Here is a 20,245-nt window from a genome sequence, read left to right on the forward strand (position 1 = left end):
AGCAGCTCACCCTATGGGGATGTCCCGGCCACCAGCAGACCCAGGGGACATTAGTGATGGGGACCAGCCCATGGAGGGTCCCTCCAGCCCATGACAACTCCCTCTCCCCCTCACAGGGCTGCAGAGGGCACCATGCGGCTGCTGCTTTGACCCCAGGGTGTTCCGCATGCAATGGACCATCCCCTACAACCACCAGGGCACAGTGGTGGCCGCAGCCACTCCGGTACCGCCAACTCAAGGCTACCAGCAGCTTGAGGGGACATTCGCACATCTGAGCATCTCCAGCAGGGCCACCGCTGCAGGAGCACCCCTAGGCGGCCATGTCCCCCCAAGCTGCTTGGCTGCCCCCTCCAACAAAGCTGCTGGGGACCCCACAAGCTACCTCACAGTCCCTGACAAAATCCTTCTAGAAGATGCCCTGAAGCTCTTTGGTTGCTCCGTGGACAAGGAGCGGGACAGCAAGGAAGATCCCAAGCCTGATGAGCCCAGTGTCGCCATCGCCGCCGTGCCCCAGCGAGACTTCAGCTCGCTGGCGCTGCCCGAGGACCTGCTAACGCCCGACTACAGCGTCCCCGAGATCAGAGCAGCCGTGCTGAGCATGGAGGAGTTCTACATCCTGGGCATGGAGCCCCCTGAGCTGTGGGTGGCAGGAGGGGATTAAACCCAGAGCAAGGGATGGGGTTCGGGGGGGGAGGGGGTCTGGAGTGGCTTTAATGGGACCTTCTTTTTTTTTTTTTCTCGTTTTCCATTAAATGCTGTTTTTCCGGATCTGCTCTGTGCCTGTGTGGGGTGGGGTGCAGGGGGCACTGGGAACCACAGACCCAGCTTCGCCTCCCTGCTGCAACAAAATAACCTCAAATCACCCCCAGAATTGCCAGGGAGGCAGTGCAGGGCAGGGACCCTCCTGCCCTTGTCTGGGTGCACCTTGGGCAGCTGTTTTTCCACTCCCTGGTCCTGCAACCAACCAAACAATCACTACACTGGCCAGAAATTGCCTGGAAATCTCATCTCCCTTTATTGCTCATTTCCCACCTCAGCTCCACAACCTGGGGCCGATGGAGCACCCAGTGCCTTCGGGCAGTGGCCACAGCTCCGCGGGTCCAGCCAGCAGCAGGTACATCTAGTCACAGTGTCACACAGTATCACAGTATGTTTGGGATTGGAAGGGACCTCAAAAGATCATCTAGTCCAATCCCCCTGCTGGAGCAGGAACACCTAGGTGAGGTCGCACAGGAACATGTCCAGGTGGGTTTGAATGTCTCCAGCGAAGGAGACTCCACAACTTTCCTGGGCAGCCTGTTCCAGTGTCTGCCACCCTCACTGAGAAGAAGTTTCTTCTCAAATTTAAGTGGAACCTCTTGTGTTCCGGCTTGATCCCATTACCCCTTGTCCTATCATTGTTTGCCACTGAGAAGAGCCTGGCTCCATCCTCGTGGCACTCACCCTTTACATATTTATAAACATTAGTAAGGTCACCCCTCAGTCTCCTCTTCTCCAGACTAAAGAGACCCAGCTCCCTCAGCCTTTCTTCATAAGGGAGATGCTCCACTCCCTTAATCATCCTTGTTGCCCTGCGCTGGACCCTCTCCAGCAGTTCCCTGTCCTTCTTGAACTGAGGGGCCCAGAACTGGACACAATATTCCAGGTGTGGTCTCACCAGGGCGGAGTAGAGGGGAAGGAGCACCTCTCTCGATCTACTAACCACCCCCCTTGCAATACATCCCAGGATGCCATTGGCCTTCCTGGCCACAAGGGCACAGTGCTGGCTCATGGTCATCCTGTTGTCCACCAGGACCCCCACATCCCTTTCCCCTACACTCCTCTCTAATAGGTCATTCCCCAGCCTATACTGGAACCTGGGGTTGTTTCTGCCCAGATGCAGGACTCTACACTTTCCCTTGTTAAATTTCATCAGGTTATTCCCCGCCCAACTCTCCAGCCTGTCCAGGTCTCTGGATGGCAGCACAGCCTTCTGGTGTGTCAGCCACTCCTCCCAGCTTAGTGTCATCAGCAAACTTGCTGATAGTACACTCAATTCCCTCGTCTAAATGGTTAATGAATATATTGAATAATATTGGCCCCAGTACTGACCCCTGGGGCACTCCACTAGATACTGGCCTCCAACTAGACTCCGCACCATTGACTACCACTCTCTGGCTTCTCTCCTTAAGCCAGTTTGCAACCCACCTCACTACTCTGTTGTCTAGACCACACCTCCTCAACTTAGCTGTGAGGATGCTGTGGGAGACTGTGTCAAAGGCTTTACTGAAGTCAAGGTAGACCACATCCACCGCTCTGCCATCAGCCATCCACCTTGTTACATTCTCATAAAAGGCTATGAGGGGAGACAGTAGGTCTCCTCTTGACAATCCTGCAGCTATCTAGCTGTATATCCTGCTGTATGCTTCTCTGCTTCCCAGTCCATGGTCTAGCCAAACTCTTCTGTCCTTCAGGATACGTCCACCATTACCCTTTATTCACCATAACATCCTCAACATCAGCTCCATGTTGGACTCCTCACAACAAGGCCACTGCAGTATCTACCCATACCAGCCCCAAATATGACCTTTCATATTCCATCACTGCTTCACTAACTCATTCTGCCTCCCATTATTTCCCAGCTATCCATCACTTTGGGAGAATCCTCTTTTACTAACTGTCATCCTTAATCTTTTCTCTTCAGACATGAATTTCCTCCCTCCCTGTCCACCCAGGCTTGACACTGATGCCAGACCTCCTGTCGCATCCATTAATTACTCACAAGTAGAATTTTTGAATCCAGGAGGCACCATGACTCACCAAAGGGAAAACAACATGCTTCTTCAGGAAATCATCCTAATAAACCCATAGCCCCAGGTGTTGCATGGCAAGATAAATGGCTAAATTATCCAGTGCCTGTGCTGCTGGGTATTGAATGGTTTATGCAGCTGGAGGACTTGCAGGATTGATTTGAGCCAGGGAGGAGGCTAAGTGTGGGAAGGAGGAGTCAGGTATCACCTTGACACCAGGTGGGCAGGAGATTCCCCTCTACCAAGTGAGTACTTGCCTCATCAGGTTTTTCTCTCATTTTTCCCTGTCCTTCCTATTCTCCCAGCAAGTCTTCCCACATTTGTCTTCTCAGTGTCTCCTAGCTCATATGGTTTCTTCCTGGGGGTCTGCAGCTGTCTTTGCTTGCTGAGCTTTAAGGTACTGTAACATGGACACCCTGCTCAGGCTGTTGATGCAAGGACCTTTCTCAGACTGTTGCTCTGTTGCTTCCTACCCAAGAAGGAAACTCACTGACATCCAGGTGCCATGCAACAGCAAGATTGGCATCTTCTTTCTCATCTCATTTACCTACCTCTCCTAAGAAAGTAAAGACCCCTTTTCTTTAAAGAAGGGGTCACCTTTAGGCTCTTCTCAGGTGGCTTTGGATCACTGCCTCAGGAAAAGACCAGATGCTGAAGTCCTGCTTCTCATCCATCCAGTGTGAAGATATGTACTTGTGTTCTGGGGACAAGGAGCCCGCAGGGTTCATGGACAGACAGACTGAGGCTCTGCACCCTGAGCCACACGTCCGCTGCTGAGTGCGTGCCCAGACAACCTGCACACCAGGTAAAACCTCCTGGACAGTCCGAACCATCTCTGGTGATAGTGTTCTGTCTCTATCAACCCTTTAAAACCTGGTTTAAGGAAATGAAACAAAAGTGGAAGTGAAGGGGTCTTCTGACAACACGCAAAGCTCTGACACCGTGCAGGGTGACAGCTCTGCTGCTGGGCGGATGAGCCCAAGTTTCTGCAAGGAATAGCTGCTGTAAATCGAGCATGAACGGCTCCAGCAAGGGCTGCCAGAACAGGGGAAATATCCATCTGTGCATCTAGCTCTCGCACACGTGCAGAGGCACTTACTGAGCCACAACAACTGTGCTGCGGGGTATCTTTTGCCTTCTTATTGTGCAGGGATTAAGGCTCGGTTGCCTTGATGAGAAAGCTGCTCTGATTGCTCGCAACCTTTTCAGTATTCCCAGTGAAAACTGTTTTAAAGAGACAGAAAGGCAACTGTAAAACAGTTCCCCCTTCTGTCCTTTAAAAGAGACTTAATTTTGACACCTAATTATGTGAAATACAAACTCGGTCCTATTTGCTTTTGTCAAGCTGCTTCTTGGGTTTGATCTCACAGGCTGCTCACCCTCACAGGGAGGGATCTTTGATTAGAAAGAAGGAAAGGCTGTTGAAGGGGGGAAAACGTGACTGAATAGCGAGGCTGGCAGGACGTTGCTGTCTCTGCCACTCACCGGCTCTGTGACCTTGGGCATGTGACAGTGGCATTTGGGGCTTTGTTTTCCCTGCTTTTAAAGGAGGAGGAGAGGCAATAATTTTCCTTTTCATGCACCATGCTTGGAGATACAGGGCTGCAAATCGCTGAACTAGAGGAGCAAAACTATTCTGGTAGCCTAATGACAGACAGCTCCAGACAAGTAGGAGGATACATCAATTTTTGCCCATCTTTTTGAGCACAACTAATGGAGAGAAGAGAAAGCCCCTGCCCTGGCTGAGAGCAAGCAGCAACTGTGGAAGCGATAAACAGTGGACTGCAGGAATTCAGTTACATGGCTGTTTGCAAATTAATGGCTAAATCAATTAAATGAAAGCATGGGATTTCTCTTGAGGAAAGTCTAGTCACAATCGCAAGGAGAAGGGGAGGGGTTGTGGGGTGGGCATGACATAATCACGTTTGCGAATCACCAGCAGTGTGCATGCTTTAATCCATTAATGGGGTTTTTATCTGTGATCATAAAAAGCAGGTTACATTCAGCCTGGAAGGGAGTGAGGGTTGGAGGAGAGGGGAGGGGAGAGAAAGAGCAAGAGAGAGAGAGACAGAAAGCAAGAGAGAAAGAGAGCACAATTCACTCGGTGAATTGCTTGCAAGCTTTAGGCTGATAATTAGGGATCTCAGGAGAACATTTCTCAGAATAACCTTCCCTCCTTCAAATGGACCGAATGGAGACAGTGGTTCAGTCCTGCTGATATTTTTTAAGCCCTCCTCGCGGTTTGATGGGCATTCCCAGTGCTTTTGTGCACGTCTCGGAAAGCGTTGACGTGGAAAGGAGCAGCGAGGAGGGGGAGGTTGGAGAAAAAACCACCCAAAACCTGCAGCTCTTCTAAAAATACGGAGGGCATGCAAGAGTGCGAGCAGGCTGGGGAGGAGGGCGAGGTGAACGCGCCTCGCACCATGTTCCCCGGGTGCCGGCGCGGCGCAGTTTTGGAGATGTCCCTCCTGTGACTTGGACGCACCATGAGCATCTGGGAGGTGATCCTGGCTTTCGTGGTGGTGGTGCTGATGCTCGTGGCCCTGCTGGCCAACGTGCTGGTGCTGATGTGCTTCCTGTACAGCGCTGACATCCGCAAGCAGGTCCCGGGATTGTTCATCCTCAACCTCACCTTCTGCAACCTGTTGATGACTGTTTTGAACATGCCCCTGACCTTGGCTGGGATCATTTACAAGAGTCAACCAGGAGGAGATCAGATCTGCCACATTGTGGGCTTCCTGGAGACTTTTCTCACCACGAACTCCATGTTGAGCATGGCAGCTTTGAGCATTGACAGGTGGATTGCTGTGGTCTTCCCTCTAAGTTATCATTCCAAAATGAGGTACAGAGACGCTGCTCTCATACTGAGCTACACGTGGTTACACTCGGTGTCGTTCCCGATAGTGGCAGCTTCTCTCTCCTGGGTGGGTTTCCATCACCTCTATGCCTCCTGCACCCTGTACAACAAGAGACCAGAGGATAGGACACAGTTTGTGATTTTCACTGGGGTCTTTCACACCCTCAGCTTCCTCCTCTCCCTTATAGTCCTGTGTTTCACATATCTCAAAGTGCTGAAGGTGGCACGGTTCCACTGTAAGCGGATTGATGTGATCACTATGCAGACCCTGGTGCTGCTTGTGGACATCCATCCCAGGTAAGGTGTCTGTGGGTTCAGCAAGTGAGAGTATTCGCTGCAGAGAAAGCCAGGATGGGGTTCAGTGTTATGTTAAATACAGTCTGATCTGTATCACAGCAGAGGATGGGGAGGGGGAGAAAACAAGCATCCTTCCTACCAGTTTCTATTCTGCATGTTTCTTGTTACTTGTGTTTATTTTCTGGGCTGTAAAAGCAACTCTTTTCTTTGTTATGCTTAAGGACTTGCTTTGGGAGGGAGAGAAAAGAAACAGGCAGTTTTAGCTGAGCGTGCACTTTCCCTTTGAGATAGTGATCAGATAACTACTCTTTGTCTCGGAAGGTGGATTTAGTGGTTGATAGACTTGCATTTTTTTGGCACTGTCAACCCAAAACGTTGCCGGATCCCCAGGAGGGAGAAGGCTGAGGCTGCACTTGTCCCTCCAGCCGGAGTTGAGGGGAAGCTGGGTGCTGTGTGCTGCTCCTTCCCCAGCAGTTTCCCTGTCACTGGGCTCTCTGTAACTTTATCTTTCCTGAAGGCAGCTTTGCAAGGAAATAACATTTGCAAAATGCATACGCTAGAACGCCTATATTTAAATCAGAGTGAGAGAAACTTCAGTGACAATGATAATATGACATCAGGAGATTATATAAAGTTCATTTCAAATGAGAAAGAACAGGAGGAGAAAAGTCTCTGTGGGGCTGGGAGGATAATGGGCTCAAAGACAAGCACTGAACGGGTATGAATGTGTGCTGGGATGCCATGCAAAAGACTCAGACCAGGGATTATGCACAAAGTATAAATCTTGCCTGGATAGGCTACGTCTGGATCTGGAAGGGATGGAGGTTTGGCTGGTGGAGGGAGGGTGGAAGACGCAGTTTTCCCTGGGTCGGTAGGGGGAACAGAGCACATGAACCTGCACAGCTGAGGCAGTACAGAGCAGGACAGGGTGACTGATGGATCTGAGGGCTGAGAGGCTCGGATGAGCCAGGGCTGATGCTCTAAGACCAGCTGTGTCTGGGATGGGGAGGCAGGATCAACAATTTAGTTCTGGAAAGGGGAAACCAGAGGCACCAGTTGCAGTGTGGAAAGAAATCAGCGCAGTTTGCTCAGAGGAATTAGTTTGTCTTAGTGTTCAATGTGGCAGAAGCAGGTGATTAGAAAGAAAAGGTCTGATGTATTTGCCTAGAAAAAAGGGAGAGAACAGTTTGGCTAGATAGTGTGACAGAGCGGCTGTGAGGGATGCGTGTGCTGCTTGGGAGACAGTCAGAGACAGGATCTTAAGGTTCAGACAGTCTTTGTCGGAGACTGAAAGGAAGGGAAATGTCTTTCAAAAAAAATGCTGGCAGCTGGCAGTGCAGGGAGGGGTCTGATATGGGGGAAGAAGTCTGTCTGGAAGAGAGGAAAGCCAGGAGCAGCTGAAAAGGATGGTCCCACACCAGATATTCCACCTGACCCCCACAGCTCTGCAAGCTGGAGATAAACATCAGCTGCCTCTGTTTGCAGCCAGCCAGGAGCAGAGCTGCAGGACTAAAGCACATGTGGCTGTCCTCAAAAAAAGGTCATATTTTGGGGATTCCTAAGCCTAGGGCAAATAAACCTGAAAGGATCAGGGCAGGACAGCACATTGTTAGAGGAACAGAAACATTTGCTCAAAATTCTCCAGTTAAGCTGCTTGGTCTGTCTCTTGACCAAGAATGTGGGCCAAGAACTTTGGGCAAGTCCTGTTAGTGCTTTTGAGAAAAACATGTATAAATCTTTTCTTATCCCCCAAGTCACATAGAGGAGAGAACGGCCTCCTGCCCTACGTGCTGTTTGGTTCCTAAAGTGTACCTTGACTGGTCTGAGCTCCTGCACGCACTCTGAGATGTGGTGGTTACAGAGCATTGACATAGGGCTATTTGAAATAGCAGTTTTTCTGCCTAATGCTTAAAGTATGCTTGGACTGCAGAGCAAAGTTTAGAAACAAGGCAAAAATCTCAATGGTATTTCTCCTCCTCTGTGTTTTTTTTTTATGTCTAGGTTAATTTGAGGGCATTCCTGCATTTTGTAAACATCTCACTGAGAGGTGGATTCAATAGGGCTATGTGAATGACACCTCCTTTCTTCAGAGACAGAGTTGCACTTTGCTGCCAGTAACCTGTGTTACTAACCATTATTTAGCTCTTGCATCACGTTTTTCTAATGCCTCTGTCTAAGAAAGGAGTTTTACCTTCTTTCCCAGACTACAGAAGTGGTGGCTGATTTGGCTGCCATGGTGGTGACAGCTGTCACTGCCGAGAGGGTTAGACCTCGGGTTGCCTTCGCTGCTGTGAGAGCTACACAAGGGCTGCAGGTCTCCTGGAGCAGTCAGTGATGCTCATGAAGCTCTGACATAAAAAAGAAAGAGCATCATTTGAATTACATAAGTGGTATCTATACAGGGAATTTGAGTGTTTACTGTAGTACCTAACAGCATAGATGTGGATGATGGGTGAAGGCACCTGAGAGAACAAAGCTTGTAATCCCACCTTAGATTACCCTGACTTCTCTGGCTTTTCGCACAGTCTAGTTTCAACACTGAGAAATGTGTACAGACAATTTTCTGCTTCCTATGACTCAGAATCCACCCGCGAGGGGGTCTAGCGACAGGCGTTATGACAGATAGCTTTATTACCTGTGATTTGGAAAGACACGAGTGATCTTCTGAAGATCATTTAAGACGAGCACGGAGGAAACCTCTAAATACCACACAAAATCGTGTGAATGTTTGGGGCACATGTCCTTTCAAGTTAGCTTAGGCATTTTTACTGGATACTGCTTTTTCTTGACTTTGTTCTTAAGACCAAGATATCTTAGGTATTGTGAGAGGTTTTGGGCAAGACTTCAGTTAAGTGCTTAACCCATGTATTTCTTCACCCAAATTGTCTATACTATCTTTTTTTGGTGTACCCAGCTTTACAGATCTTAAGGTCCGGTATCTCATAAACTTTGTTTAAAATACCAAACCTTCAAAGGGTATTTTCCAGGATATTAAAATCTTTAAATGAAAGCTTAGTCAATAATCCAGTTCTATTACTAGTGTCACTACTGGCACTTGCATATATGTTCTTATCTTAGTGCATGAAAGTGTGTGCAAAAGGAAAATACCCATCTGTATACATTGTCCATGTGAAGGCATGAGATAAAATACCTTCCTCTGTAATGTGGTATTTATTAGCTACATCTGGAAAAGCTGAACAAAAGAAATTGGTTGAAGTCTATCAGGGCTTCCCAAGTCCTGTGTGAGTTCCAGGAGTGAAAGACAGCAGGAAGAATATATAACTGGGGATACTGTTCAAGTCAAAAAAATACACCACCCTCTAATTCTTAACAACACCCTAATTGAACCTACTTTGGAGATATCTTTTCCTATATTGCCGTGTGACTGGGATACTATGGATTTAATAACACAGGTCTTAAGCAAAGCTGTTGAACCTCTAAGATCATCCATCTGCACTTAATAATACTCCAAGTTGTCCAGCTCTTGCAGAAATGAAAACACACAGGTTCCCTTGAAAAGGTGGATTATTTTTTTCCTTCTCAGCTGTTGTTTCTCGCTGCAAATAACTCAGTCATAGAGATGTGTTTTAATTCTGCTTAGGCATATCCTTTAAGAGAGAAAATATTTGTTATTTCAAGCAGAAAAATACTTTTCTCCAGTATTTTTGTTCATTTTGCCACCATGGTAGCTGCTCTGGGGACTGGCAATGTAAGACCACATATAAAATGGATCAAAAGAAACACATTTTCTTTAACCCGATCAAAATGTAACATAAGAACTCACTGCCACAGAGACCTTTAAAGCACATCAAGATCCTCAGGACGTAACATAGTTAGATGATAATCAAACATTTGCAGGTACAGCAAACAATGTAAGCTCATGGTCGTAAACCTCAGAGTTATTGAGATATATGAGTGTGGAACCTGAGAGTGAGTAAATTTGTGATAAAAACAGAGAGGACAAAGCCAAGCAGTTACAAAATGCAGCACATGGGCCAGACCATTCAGTTTGCGCGAGATGTGGTTGCTTTACCATGGGACCTGTGCAATAAGTCAACACGTAGCAGTGCTATGAGGTGGGTAGAGAGGGATTTCAGGACTGGTTGTGGGTTTGCTCTTTCCCAAAAGGACCAGTTCAGGTACAGATAGATCTGGGAGATACAACTGGTCTTGCCCAGAGCATCACAGCACTGTGGGTTTGTTATACGATTCCTGATTTAGCAGAGCATTCAGCACAGTGGCTGCTGGAAGATTTATGGCCACACATTTCACAGCTTTGGGACATGGTGACTGCTCCAATATTGAGCTGAATGTTCAGAGAATGTTTTTTCCCATTATGATTTTATTGCTTATCTTGCTGGGAAGGTTCTCCTGTCTAAGGTAGCGGTGTTTGAATTGCTGTTTCTAGGGAAGTAACATGTTGCTTACCCAGTTCTGGATATTTTCTAAATCTCTGAATATTGTGAGGTGAACTCTAGCCAGCAAGTACAGCTTATAGTACTTAAAAAAGGATCCACAACCAAATTCAAGGCTGAATTCCACAAATTTGACTATATATAAATAGATATAATAGGGGTGTGTATATAAAAATATATAAACGTGTTCCTCAGTAATCATTTTTGGAGGGTAAGATGATCACACAACACATTAATATTTGGTATTGTCCCATATAAATGCAGTGCACCTGGTATTGGCTTATGTGAACACAACACTTTTACTAGAATGATTGATTTCCATCATTCCATAAGTAAAGTGGTTAAAATCTGCTACCTGATATTATGATTCATGTTCTTGTTTGTGTTGAATGTCACACAGCGTAAGAGAGCGTTGTCTAGAAGAACAAAAGAGACGGAGGCAGCGAGCAACAAAGAAAATAAGTACCTTTATTGGTACTTTTATACTTTGTTTTGCACCTTACGTAATTACAAGGTAAGTGTGATCCTACAAACTGGAAAAGACTATCAAGATGCACTTTTAAGTCGGAGAAGTAGGGCACTCTGAACCAGAAAATTGTTCCAGTCTCCTGTGAAAACTTTGTGCAACGTTTCCACTCCTATGACAGATTGGATTTACTGAGCTAACAAAACTATGACAAATGCCATCACGCTTTTCCAATACAATCCTGACACAGTCTGTGGGCCAAAGTCTGTTCAGTCAGACCAGCTGATATGTTGGTCTCCTGTGAGGTAAAGCAGGTGCTTACTCCTCCAATTGCCTCCAAGTTTCAGGGGGTGATCTGTAGGGCAAGATCTGAATAGGTCAGACTGTGAAAATCTGGCCAACAAGAGCCAGCTGAGGTGAGAACATGGTCTACAGAATTAAACGATAGTTTTATCTGAGTGGATAGAGTTTATTACTCATAAACATCAAATATCAAATGTGTTCTGGCTCATAACTAAAAAAAATTCTTGTGATTTATGGTCAGATGTCTGTCTATCTATGAGCTTATCTTTGGAAATGGCTCCTGTGGGAAACACAAAATTACTCCTATGTAACATAATTATATTATGAAACATAACATATTAGAAAGTGAGTGTATCCTGAAAAGCGTTATCTAGTTGTTGAAGGAAATTTACAACTTGCTTTCCTTCTTAAAAAACCCTGAAAAAAATGAAATACTGCTATGCAGAACAGAGAAACCTAAAAAATAGTTTTTTCTATCTCCTATTCCACTGCTATCAAATAGAAGTTATTTGGGCTGATTTCAGTCCACCAGTTGCATCATAAAAAATTATAGAAAAAGCTGAATTAGAACTCAGTAGAAGCGGATATGTAGCCAACACCAAGTTTTCCTAATTCAGTATAATATCCTGAACTTCTGTTCCTAACAAAACATTTCACAGGAAGGTCTTATAGTCTTTTGGTAAAAATAGAAACCTGCATGTCACATTGACTTTATGCTCATGATAATAATAGCTAATTGATTCATGCTGTTTATTTGTAGTGATGTTGACAATACATTTGCAACAGTGTTACTAGATTTACCTTTCACTTAGTAGTCACAAGAAGACACTCCATGTCACACACTCTAAAAGGGTATGAAAGGATTTAAAATTAAGAACATTTAGTCTTAGTTCTCAAGCTATAAGATATTAAAGTGTTTTTATCATTGTAAATGGTTAATTTTTATTTTATATTGGGTCTCTGAACTCAGTGAAAATTATCACAGTCACAGAATAGCTTACGGCTGCATCCTGAGTGATACCGAGTGCTCTAACTAGAACTGTCAGAAATATTTTTGTGCTTCTCCACACCATTCGGGCACCACCTCCCCACCTCCTCTTAATGCTGTTGCACCCTAATTTGTGTCCCAGTAGCCCTGAGATACAGAAGAGGGGTTAGAAAAATCCCAAGCCTCCTTCTTTTAGTCCGTACAAGGATCACTTAAATGTTCTCCTGCTTTTTCAGTCTGTTGAGGACTAATAGTTTTGCCACAGAGAGTGATGATGAGAAGAGTCAACGCATAGGGTCCTGAATGCATGAAGATGCTTGCCTGCATGCCAGGGTGAAGCCTGTCACTTTTCTGGTGTTTGTTTTAATTTCTGATGTATCTTGGGAAATCACTGCACACCAGAGGGAATCCCCTCTTTAGCTACTTGAGGGACCTTGCTGGACACAGCACCACATGGACCTACTTAACTGTGCTTCCCTTTGCCTCACACATATAGCCGAGAGTGCTGAAACCAAAGAGATTAGGAGGCTTTTGAGCTTAATTATGTAAGGAATTATTATTTTCTGGACTATGTCCAGTGCTTTGCATTCACAAGACAGAAGCAATCAATCACACTTCAGGGCAGAGAACAGAAGACAGCCGATGAAGTGTGCTGCTCAGCCTCTCGTTTGGACAGCCAGCTCTAATAATAAGCAACATGCTTAAATTAAACATGCCCTTCAATATTTCATGAATCAAGGCCTGAAATTAGCAAATCACAAGGTTTTACTATCATGACATGTCTCTGCTTCCACACTAAAAACGAATAGTTGTGTCCAGCAATTCCATGAGCCAGTGAAGTTGTGCTTATAAACCCAGCCAGATAAATTCTTCTCTGGGTAAACCAGAGTTTTTCAGGGTACATTAAAGTAAAAATCAGATTAGGCACCTCTTTTATCAAGAAAACACCTTTCTGATTAGTTCAGTGTCTGACCTTAAGTAGTATATCAGTAGAATCTGATTCTTCCTGATTCGATGTCTTCACTGTACCAATATGACAGATGTATTACTCTGTATTATTTATTTCTAGGCATAGCTTGTTTCTTGGCTTGTAAAAATTCTATTAGTACACATCTTTTCTTTTGTTATACTTATTGTTATGCGATTAAATAACATTGTTTAAAAGCTATTTTCTCCAAGGAGCTTTTTCATAAGAAAAGTTAAAACAAGTCATACCAATTTCTTATATTCATTCCCAACTCCAGGCATTGCATACTGAAATACAGAACTTTCCTCATGGAAGTTAATAAGTGCTGTCAATGTGTAAGAAAATTGGCGTTAGATCAGGAGTCCTGAAGTAATATCAGAAAGAAGCTGATAGCCCCAAGTCCTTGGGTTACAGAGGATGATGGTGGATGAGGCAGAAGAAGATTAAAATTCTCTTGTAACATCTCTGGGGGATAAGGTGGAAAAAAAACGTGTCTTTAACCTGGTTGCTCTGCATGCAGATCCTGCTCAGGTAGACAAGCAAGTTCAGGATTCCTCTGCAAGTTATGTTCTTGCTCATCTGCAGCTAGAAATGCAAGCTTTTCCTATGCAATCTTAGGTTGACATATTCGAAAAAAGTGGCCTTCTAGTCTGTGTCAAAAGCCTCAGCTGAAGAGAGGTGGAGATATTTTCTTTCTGGTTAGGAAAACTTTTTACTATGAGCTGGACTTCGTTTCTTGCTGTCCTTGTATCTCTGTGGTGGTTCCGGCAGCTCTGGGGAACAGCAACAGCTCAAACCAACAGTTTGCATGATGTGCTACAAGAGATTTGTAAGATTAGCTACAAAAGTCTGCTTTCTTGCAGAATTTGGCCAGTTGTAATATACGCACCACTTAAGAGGCAAAACCAGCTAAGGGTAAATCAGCTAAGAATCATTGTGATGTTACTTTTATTTCAAAAAGCAGCCATTAAAATAGAGCTTTTTCACTAACAAGGCAGCATACAAAAGACTCAGCCTATCAATAAATAAAGTAAAATCAACATCAAGAGAAAATTCATGGTCAGCTTATTCATATCATTGAGACAAAATAAATAACTAAGGTCTAATTGTGATACTGAATTTCTCCTTGTGAGAACTTCATAATCTACCAGCTCTAAAATGCAGCATCAGCTTTTTTTTCACTCCTGACCAACAAGATGTTTTAGTTTGTTTTAGACTCTGGTCTATTTAGAATTTTCTCCCCAACTCAGTTCAGTTCTCGAGTTTAAGCAAAGCACAACAGACATGTCATTGTAGTAGTCTCTAGCTGAACATATACACGTTCAGTAACATATTTTACTAAAGAGATAAATTCCACATGTACATAAAGGGTTCTCAGTGTGCATTATCTGCATAAAAGATCAAGGTCTTAGCCTTCAACATAGAATTCTCATTTGTTTACTGAAAATGAAATAACATAATTGGATAGCCATTTGACATGACACATGCTACAAAATTATTAGTTTCTAAAGTATTAACAAAGCATCACACCAAATCACAGCTTTGAAATAAAAACGTGTCGAAGATGAGACAGCAGAAGAGTGGCTTATGAAAGCAAGATAAGGAATTATGTAGCTGATACTGCAGAATTTCATTTACAGGTGGCAATGAAATATTAACGCTCCTTCACTGAAAATGTCTTCTTTTTGGCTGAAACTTTTCATGAAAATTGAAGCTATGCATATGATTTTCCTCATAAATGAGAAACAAAACCCCCTGTCCAAGGCAATGAAGTATGTGACATGCCTTGAAAGACTGACATTTAATTGTTTTTACATTAAATAGAATTGCATAGCTTAGGGTTGGTCTGCATTTCTGTGCTGCTTGACAACTGCAAGTGTAATTTACTATAAAAAATAATACAAAAGAATAGCAAAATGTGTCAATATCAAGGACACTTAAGGAACATAGTAAAAGAAAATATTTAAAATGTTGTTGATACAAGTGTAGGCTTTTCAGTTGATCAGTCAATGAAGGTAAAATTAGCAAGTCTAGCCTTGCAACCCTGAAGTGCCTATTTGATATGCCTTAAATGGAGATTGCCAACATCTCATAAAATTGATTGACAGAGACTCAGACACAAATTTGTCATATTTAGTCATTGAAGGCATCCACTGAATTTAATTAAACTTCATGAAATTCACATCTGTAAAGCAGTTGATAAAAGTAAATCAACCAGATGAAATTAAACATGATGAAATTCAAAATGCAAAGGTGGCATTAAATATGTGGAGAATAACAAGAAGAATGGCTCATGGTAGATTACAAAGTAAATATGACTCAGTAGATGAACAATTCCCAAATAGTCAGTTCTCATTTTAGAGCATACTAACATGTGTGTCATAAGATACATTCTATTAAACAGGAGAGAATACACCAGATGAGACCACTCCAGTAGCTTGAGTAGGTGATAATTATGTCTGAGTTTGGATCTTACTTTGTAAGAAAGATATCAACCATAGGAGAGGCTGAAGGAACAACATTTGTTCAGTTGAGATGAAAGGAGAGAGAAATGGGACAGATGGTGGTTCTTCGGTATCTCAAAGCTGCTTCAGGTGATCAGCTGAGCCAAGTTTAAGGGTTGTCCTATACAGGGACAGGAGCTGGACGCGGTGATCCTTGTGGGTCCCTTCCAACTCAGGACATTCTATTATTCTATGAAGTGGCACCAGTGGAGCGACAAGGGCAATTCCCAAGTATTTTCATGTAACTTAGCTTGGTCACCTCAAATGTCTCACAAATCTGTGAGCCCAAAGAGTAGTTCGCCTACTGTCACCACCCCTGAAAGCATCATTGAACAGTTGTACCTCGCTTCCAATGGAAGCGATACACAAAGTGATCAAATTGCTAGTACAAAGCACACAAAATTATGCTTAATATTAGAATTACCAATACTGTGAGAGTGGCTTAAGCCATCGCACTGGCTGCAGAGCCGTGGTGCTAAGTCCAACTCATGTATCTGGGAAGAGACTGAGCTTTTGCCATGGAGTTTGCAGGCTGGGCAAACCAGAACAGAGAGAGAAGACAGCAGCTCGTAGTCAGTGGTATAACAAATTAAGGCTCTTTAGTCCCACTTTCCTGCTGAAATGACTGGGCCATGCCATCTGCCAGTGCTATTTTAAACAACATGACGGAGTGAAAGTTTATGGAATGAGCATAAAATGATTGAGGAAAAAAAATCCTCATCTCTAAACTGCTGGAAGTACCAACACTATTGTAATTGCTGCTGCAGGAACCACCTTTCAGAACGCTCCTTGGAAATGGCGTTTAATCTGAAGAAACGATAGCAAATGAAGTATTTTTCCAGGCAGGTTTAAGAGCACCTGCTGTTGAAAACAGTTTCAGCAAAGATCGTATTTGCCATCGCACAATGGGGCTCTCAAGCAGCACACACGGCTGTTCCCTCTCTAGAAAAATCAATAGTTTCTCAACAGCTGTGCAGACATATTGAGCAGAACTGACCTTCAGTGTTTCTCAGAGGCACAGAGAAAGAAAACTTTATGGAGTTATCCGTATTTCACTGTCAAAAATAGTCTAAGTCTCAGTACAAATGAACTCTCTGTGTTAGTGTAGGTATGAGGAGTAGATAAAGCTCTGCCCTCTCTCCCTCCCTCCCCTAACCAGTTAAAAGTTTTGCCTTGTTAAATTTGTTTCAAATAGATATGTTTGGCCTCTAAACTGACCAGTTTTTTAAATTCAAGATCCTTTATGATGGATTTTCTTACCTTGTGTGCTTTTCCTATGACCCAGACAAACTGTCTAAAGGCATCGAACTCTCTCTCTCTCTCGGAGCTGGACTGGCTAAAAACGCTTGATAGCATGAGCAAGATGCTTTCTCAGATACTCCAGAGGGGACTTAGAACCAGGAGTTAGGACTAGATGTTGGATTTTTAGATAGCTAATGGTAGGGGAATACAACTTCCATGGGACCAAGCACTGGCACTTTGTGTCCTGATTTCAAACTTCAGTGCTCAAAGTATGGTTTTGCTTAATACTCAGAAAATTATATTAAGCTAGGCAGAAATTATTTTTTATAATACTTGTGGTTAAATTTGCTGTCATGATGGATTCAATGATGACAATAAGTGTGAAAGTCAAAAGGAAACATACCTGGAGAGATTATACTCCTTTCATTCTTTTTGGAGTTATATTCAGTCTGTGATGAACTTCAACTGCCAGAAACATGATGTTATGACTAGAAAAATGTTCAAAACAAGAGCACTAGATGAAAAAAAAAATTAAGTGAATATAAAATGAGAAACTTTGCTTTCCAACAAGAGGTCTTACTAGGACTGCAAAACCTAGAGTCATCAAAGTCCATATAGATTAGTGTTGGCACAGAGACTAAAATTGTTACGGTTGAGGGTAGGTTATATAGGAAATTATTTTATGAATAAATGCTGTATGCTACTTTTCAGCAGCAGCAAACTTTCTATGAATAGTTGACCTGCCTGCCTCAGAGTATTTATGATCCCAAACAGGGTTCTCAGTAGACAGAAAAGTTAGGGCTGGTTTACAGAGCTCTAGAGAGAGGCATGTCCCTTTATTAAGTATCTCGATGGCCTGAGTAAGGCAGATGAGTTCAAAACCCAGCTCCACATCAGAGATTTGGAGGCAGTTTTTGGTCTCCAAAAGGGGCATTCCAATAACAAATAAATGGGCTGTTTTGAAGACCGCCTCATATCCTGCTGGAGCTATTCCCTTTTGCACTGTATTCTTCAACATCTATTGAGGCAACACATCCAATGTCCGCTTCCAGCCCCAGTAAAGGTACAGAGTCAAGAATGCCTTGAAGTTGGGAGGTCAAGACACTTTAATAGGAGCTATGTAGTCCCATTCTTGGAAAACAGACCTCAAGTCTACATTTGCAGCCTTAGAAATGTATAAGAGGAACACTACACTGATGTTTTCATGAAATTGATTTTCTTTTGTTTTCTTGCAATTGCCTAGGAATAAATGGGAGTTTTTTGTTGTTTTTGGGGGTTTTTTTTTGAGAGGTGTCATTGGCTTACGCTTGTGCTGTTGCTCCATGTATTTAATATGAATATTCACTCTTTCAACCTTCCTCTTTCCACAGACTCGTTGAATTATCCTCTGTAGTTCACATCAATTCCCACTGGGGAATAATTTCCAAGTGCTTAGCTTACAGCAAAGTTGTTTCAGACCCTTTTGTGTACTCTTTGCTACGGCATCAGTACAAGAAGACGTGGAAAGACATCATAAACAAGATCCTCAAAAGAAGCTCCATCAATTCCTCTGCCCTCACAGGCGAATCGCACAATCGGAATATATTGCAGCTGAACGAATGAGGAGCCTGGTATGGGACCTAGAAGACCCAATTAAATGACATAAGGGAAACTAAAGTAACTTGCCTATCCCTAGTAGCTATTCTCAGCTGTCAAGGTTTTGGGAGGCAGTCACAGACAGGTTGAAGCTCATCCCATGTCCCTCCAATAGCCCATGTAACAGCTAAGGGAGACAGGCTGCTTTGTACCTCCTGCCTCCAGATAAAAGTGCTGTTGATAGGTGATCCTGCAGGCTTCACAAATACAAATCTCCCATTGATTTCCATCAGCAGTTACATATACCCATAGGGTGAGAATCTGGACCTCCGCAGGAGGACTCGTGAAAGTAGTGGGAGCAAAAGGGTGCCATCATAAGATCGCTCTAAAAAGCTGCACAGGGATATTTGTGCTGTATTTTTCACTGACTGCAGGTAACGCTCCGTCTGATGGAGCTGCCAACCTGACTTTACAAAAACAGCCCTGAACTATTTGCTTGAGTAGATCCTGTATAGAAAAACTCTTAATAGAAAAGCTTAATAGAAAAATCTTTACCTAGATACTCATAGAATGCCCAACATAGCATTCAATCTCTTTTGAGACAGATTTTTGAACAATCCTATAGAAATGAATGAAGAGCAAAATAATTTTTGAAGTATGCTACAGGCTGGATTCAGCCATACTCTTATGGGTTTTTTTTTTTTTTAAGTAACTTCCACAGAATCCCATTAGTTTTCTCCCCATTAAATTGCAGAAAAATAAAAATGCTAGAGAGGCTGGAAAGGTCAGGACACCTCCTGCCTACCTTCAAGCATAGCTGAGCTATAAAGTGATGGACTTCGCCCAAAGCTGCAGAACTGGGCCCTGTGCTCAGGGGAAAAAAAGTTTAAAACCCTCTTTTTCTGAAGTGTTATTAATAGTTTTTCCTACAGATGTGTTACTTAAAGAGGAGCCTAAAGCTAAGTTTAAAAGTATTATTTCCAAAGCAAATGAGGCAAAAATAATAGACCTCCTTCCCACCGTGAAAGTGCAGCCAATAATCCAAATATACTAATTTCAGGAGGTTTCAATACAAATCTTTATAGCACTAGATTGTAGCTCTGCATAGTAATGTTATTAACTTTTACCATGCATTCAATTCAGCCTGCAGCTAAAAAAGACCTAAATACCAGTAAAATTTTCAAAACCAGGACAATCCTACGTGTCATGCTTCCTCAGACGCTACCACTGTATCTTTATTTTTGTAAAAGTTATTTAGTTCATTCTAAATACATTTGGTGGATGGCTTCATAACTGTCACATGGACAGGTGATGCTCCCATGACTCATGAAGAATTACTTTCCTTGGTGCAATTTTCAGTGAGTTCTCTCTTAATGCAGTGAAAACACTATGAAATAACACAGTTTTAAGTATTTTCTTGTTAAGATGTAGGCTATCAAGAGCAATAATTAATCAGTTACCATTTCTGTCGCTGTGATTTTTTTAGTAATAATCAATTCGTAAACCACTAAGTGTATCATCTCATAAACTCTCGAAATTCTTTTCAGATAAAAACTATTGGTTTTGAATGTTTCACATTTATACTTTGATTGGCAAGAGACTTATGACCAATTCTGACCTTAATTCTGCACACATTTTTCTCCAGAAAGTGACTTAAGGTCCATAAGACAACAGCACAGTAACATCAGAAATGAAAGTTATGGAACAGCATAACCACAATAAGATATATACACAAATTTAGTTACAGAATTTAAGTAAATTTTTACAACGCTATGTTTAAAATTAGCCCTTAGCCAGATTAAGTAGTCTACCTCATCTTAATCATTTTACTTCTTAGGCTTA

General features: G+C 43.1%; 1 protein-coding gene across 1 annotated transcript; it reads left to right on the forward strand.

The window, feature by feature from the left end:
* Positions 1-5,244: 5,244 nt before the first annotated feature.
* Positions 5,245-18,430, forward strand: GPR26 (G protein-coupled receptor 26; the record flags this gene model as incomplete). The annotated part of the gene is made up of 3 exons (XM_082053589.1): positions 5,245-5,943; positions 10,759-10,872; positions 18,199-18,430. Exons 1-3 carry the CDS (start codon positions 5,276-5,278, stop codon positions 18,428-18,430), a joined length of 1,014 nt encoding a protein of 337 aa, XP_081909715.1. The 5' UTR covers positions 5,245-5,275.
* Between the last annotated feature and the right edge of the window lie 1,815 nt (positions 18,431-20,245).

This window comes from Streptopelia decaocto, assembly GCF_964273445.1.
Source record: "Streptopelia decaocto genome assembly, chromosome: 5".
Lineage (NCBI taxonomy): Eukaryota > Metazoa > Chordata > Aves > Columbiformes > Columbidae > Streptopelia > Streptopelia decaocto.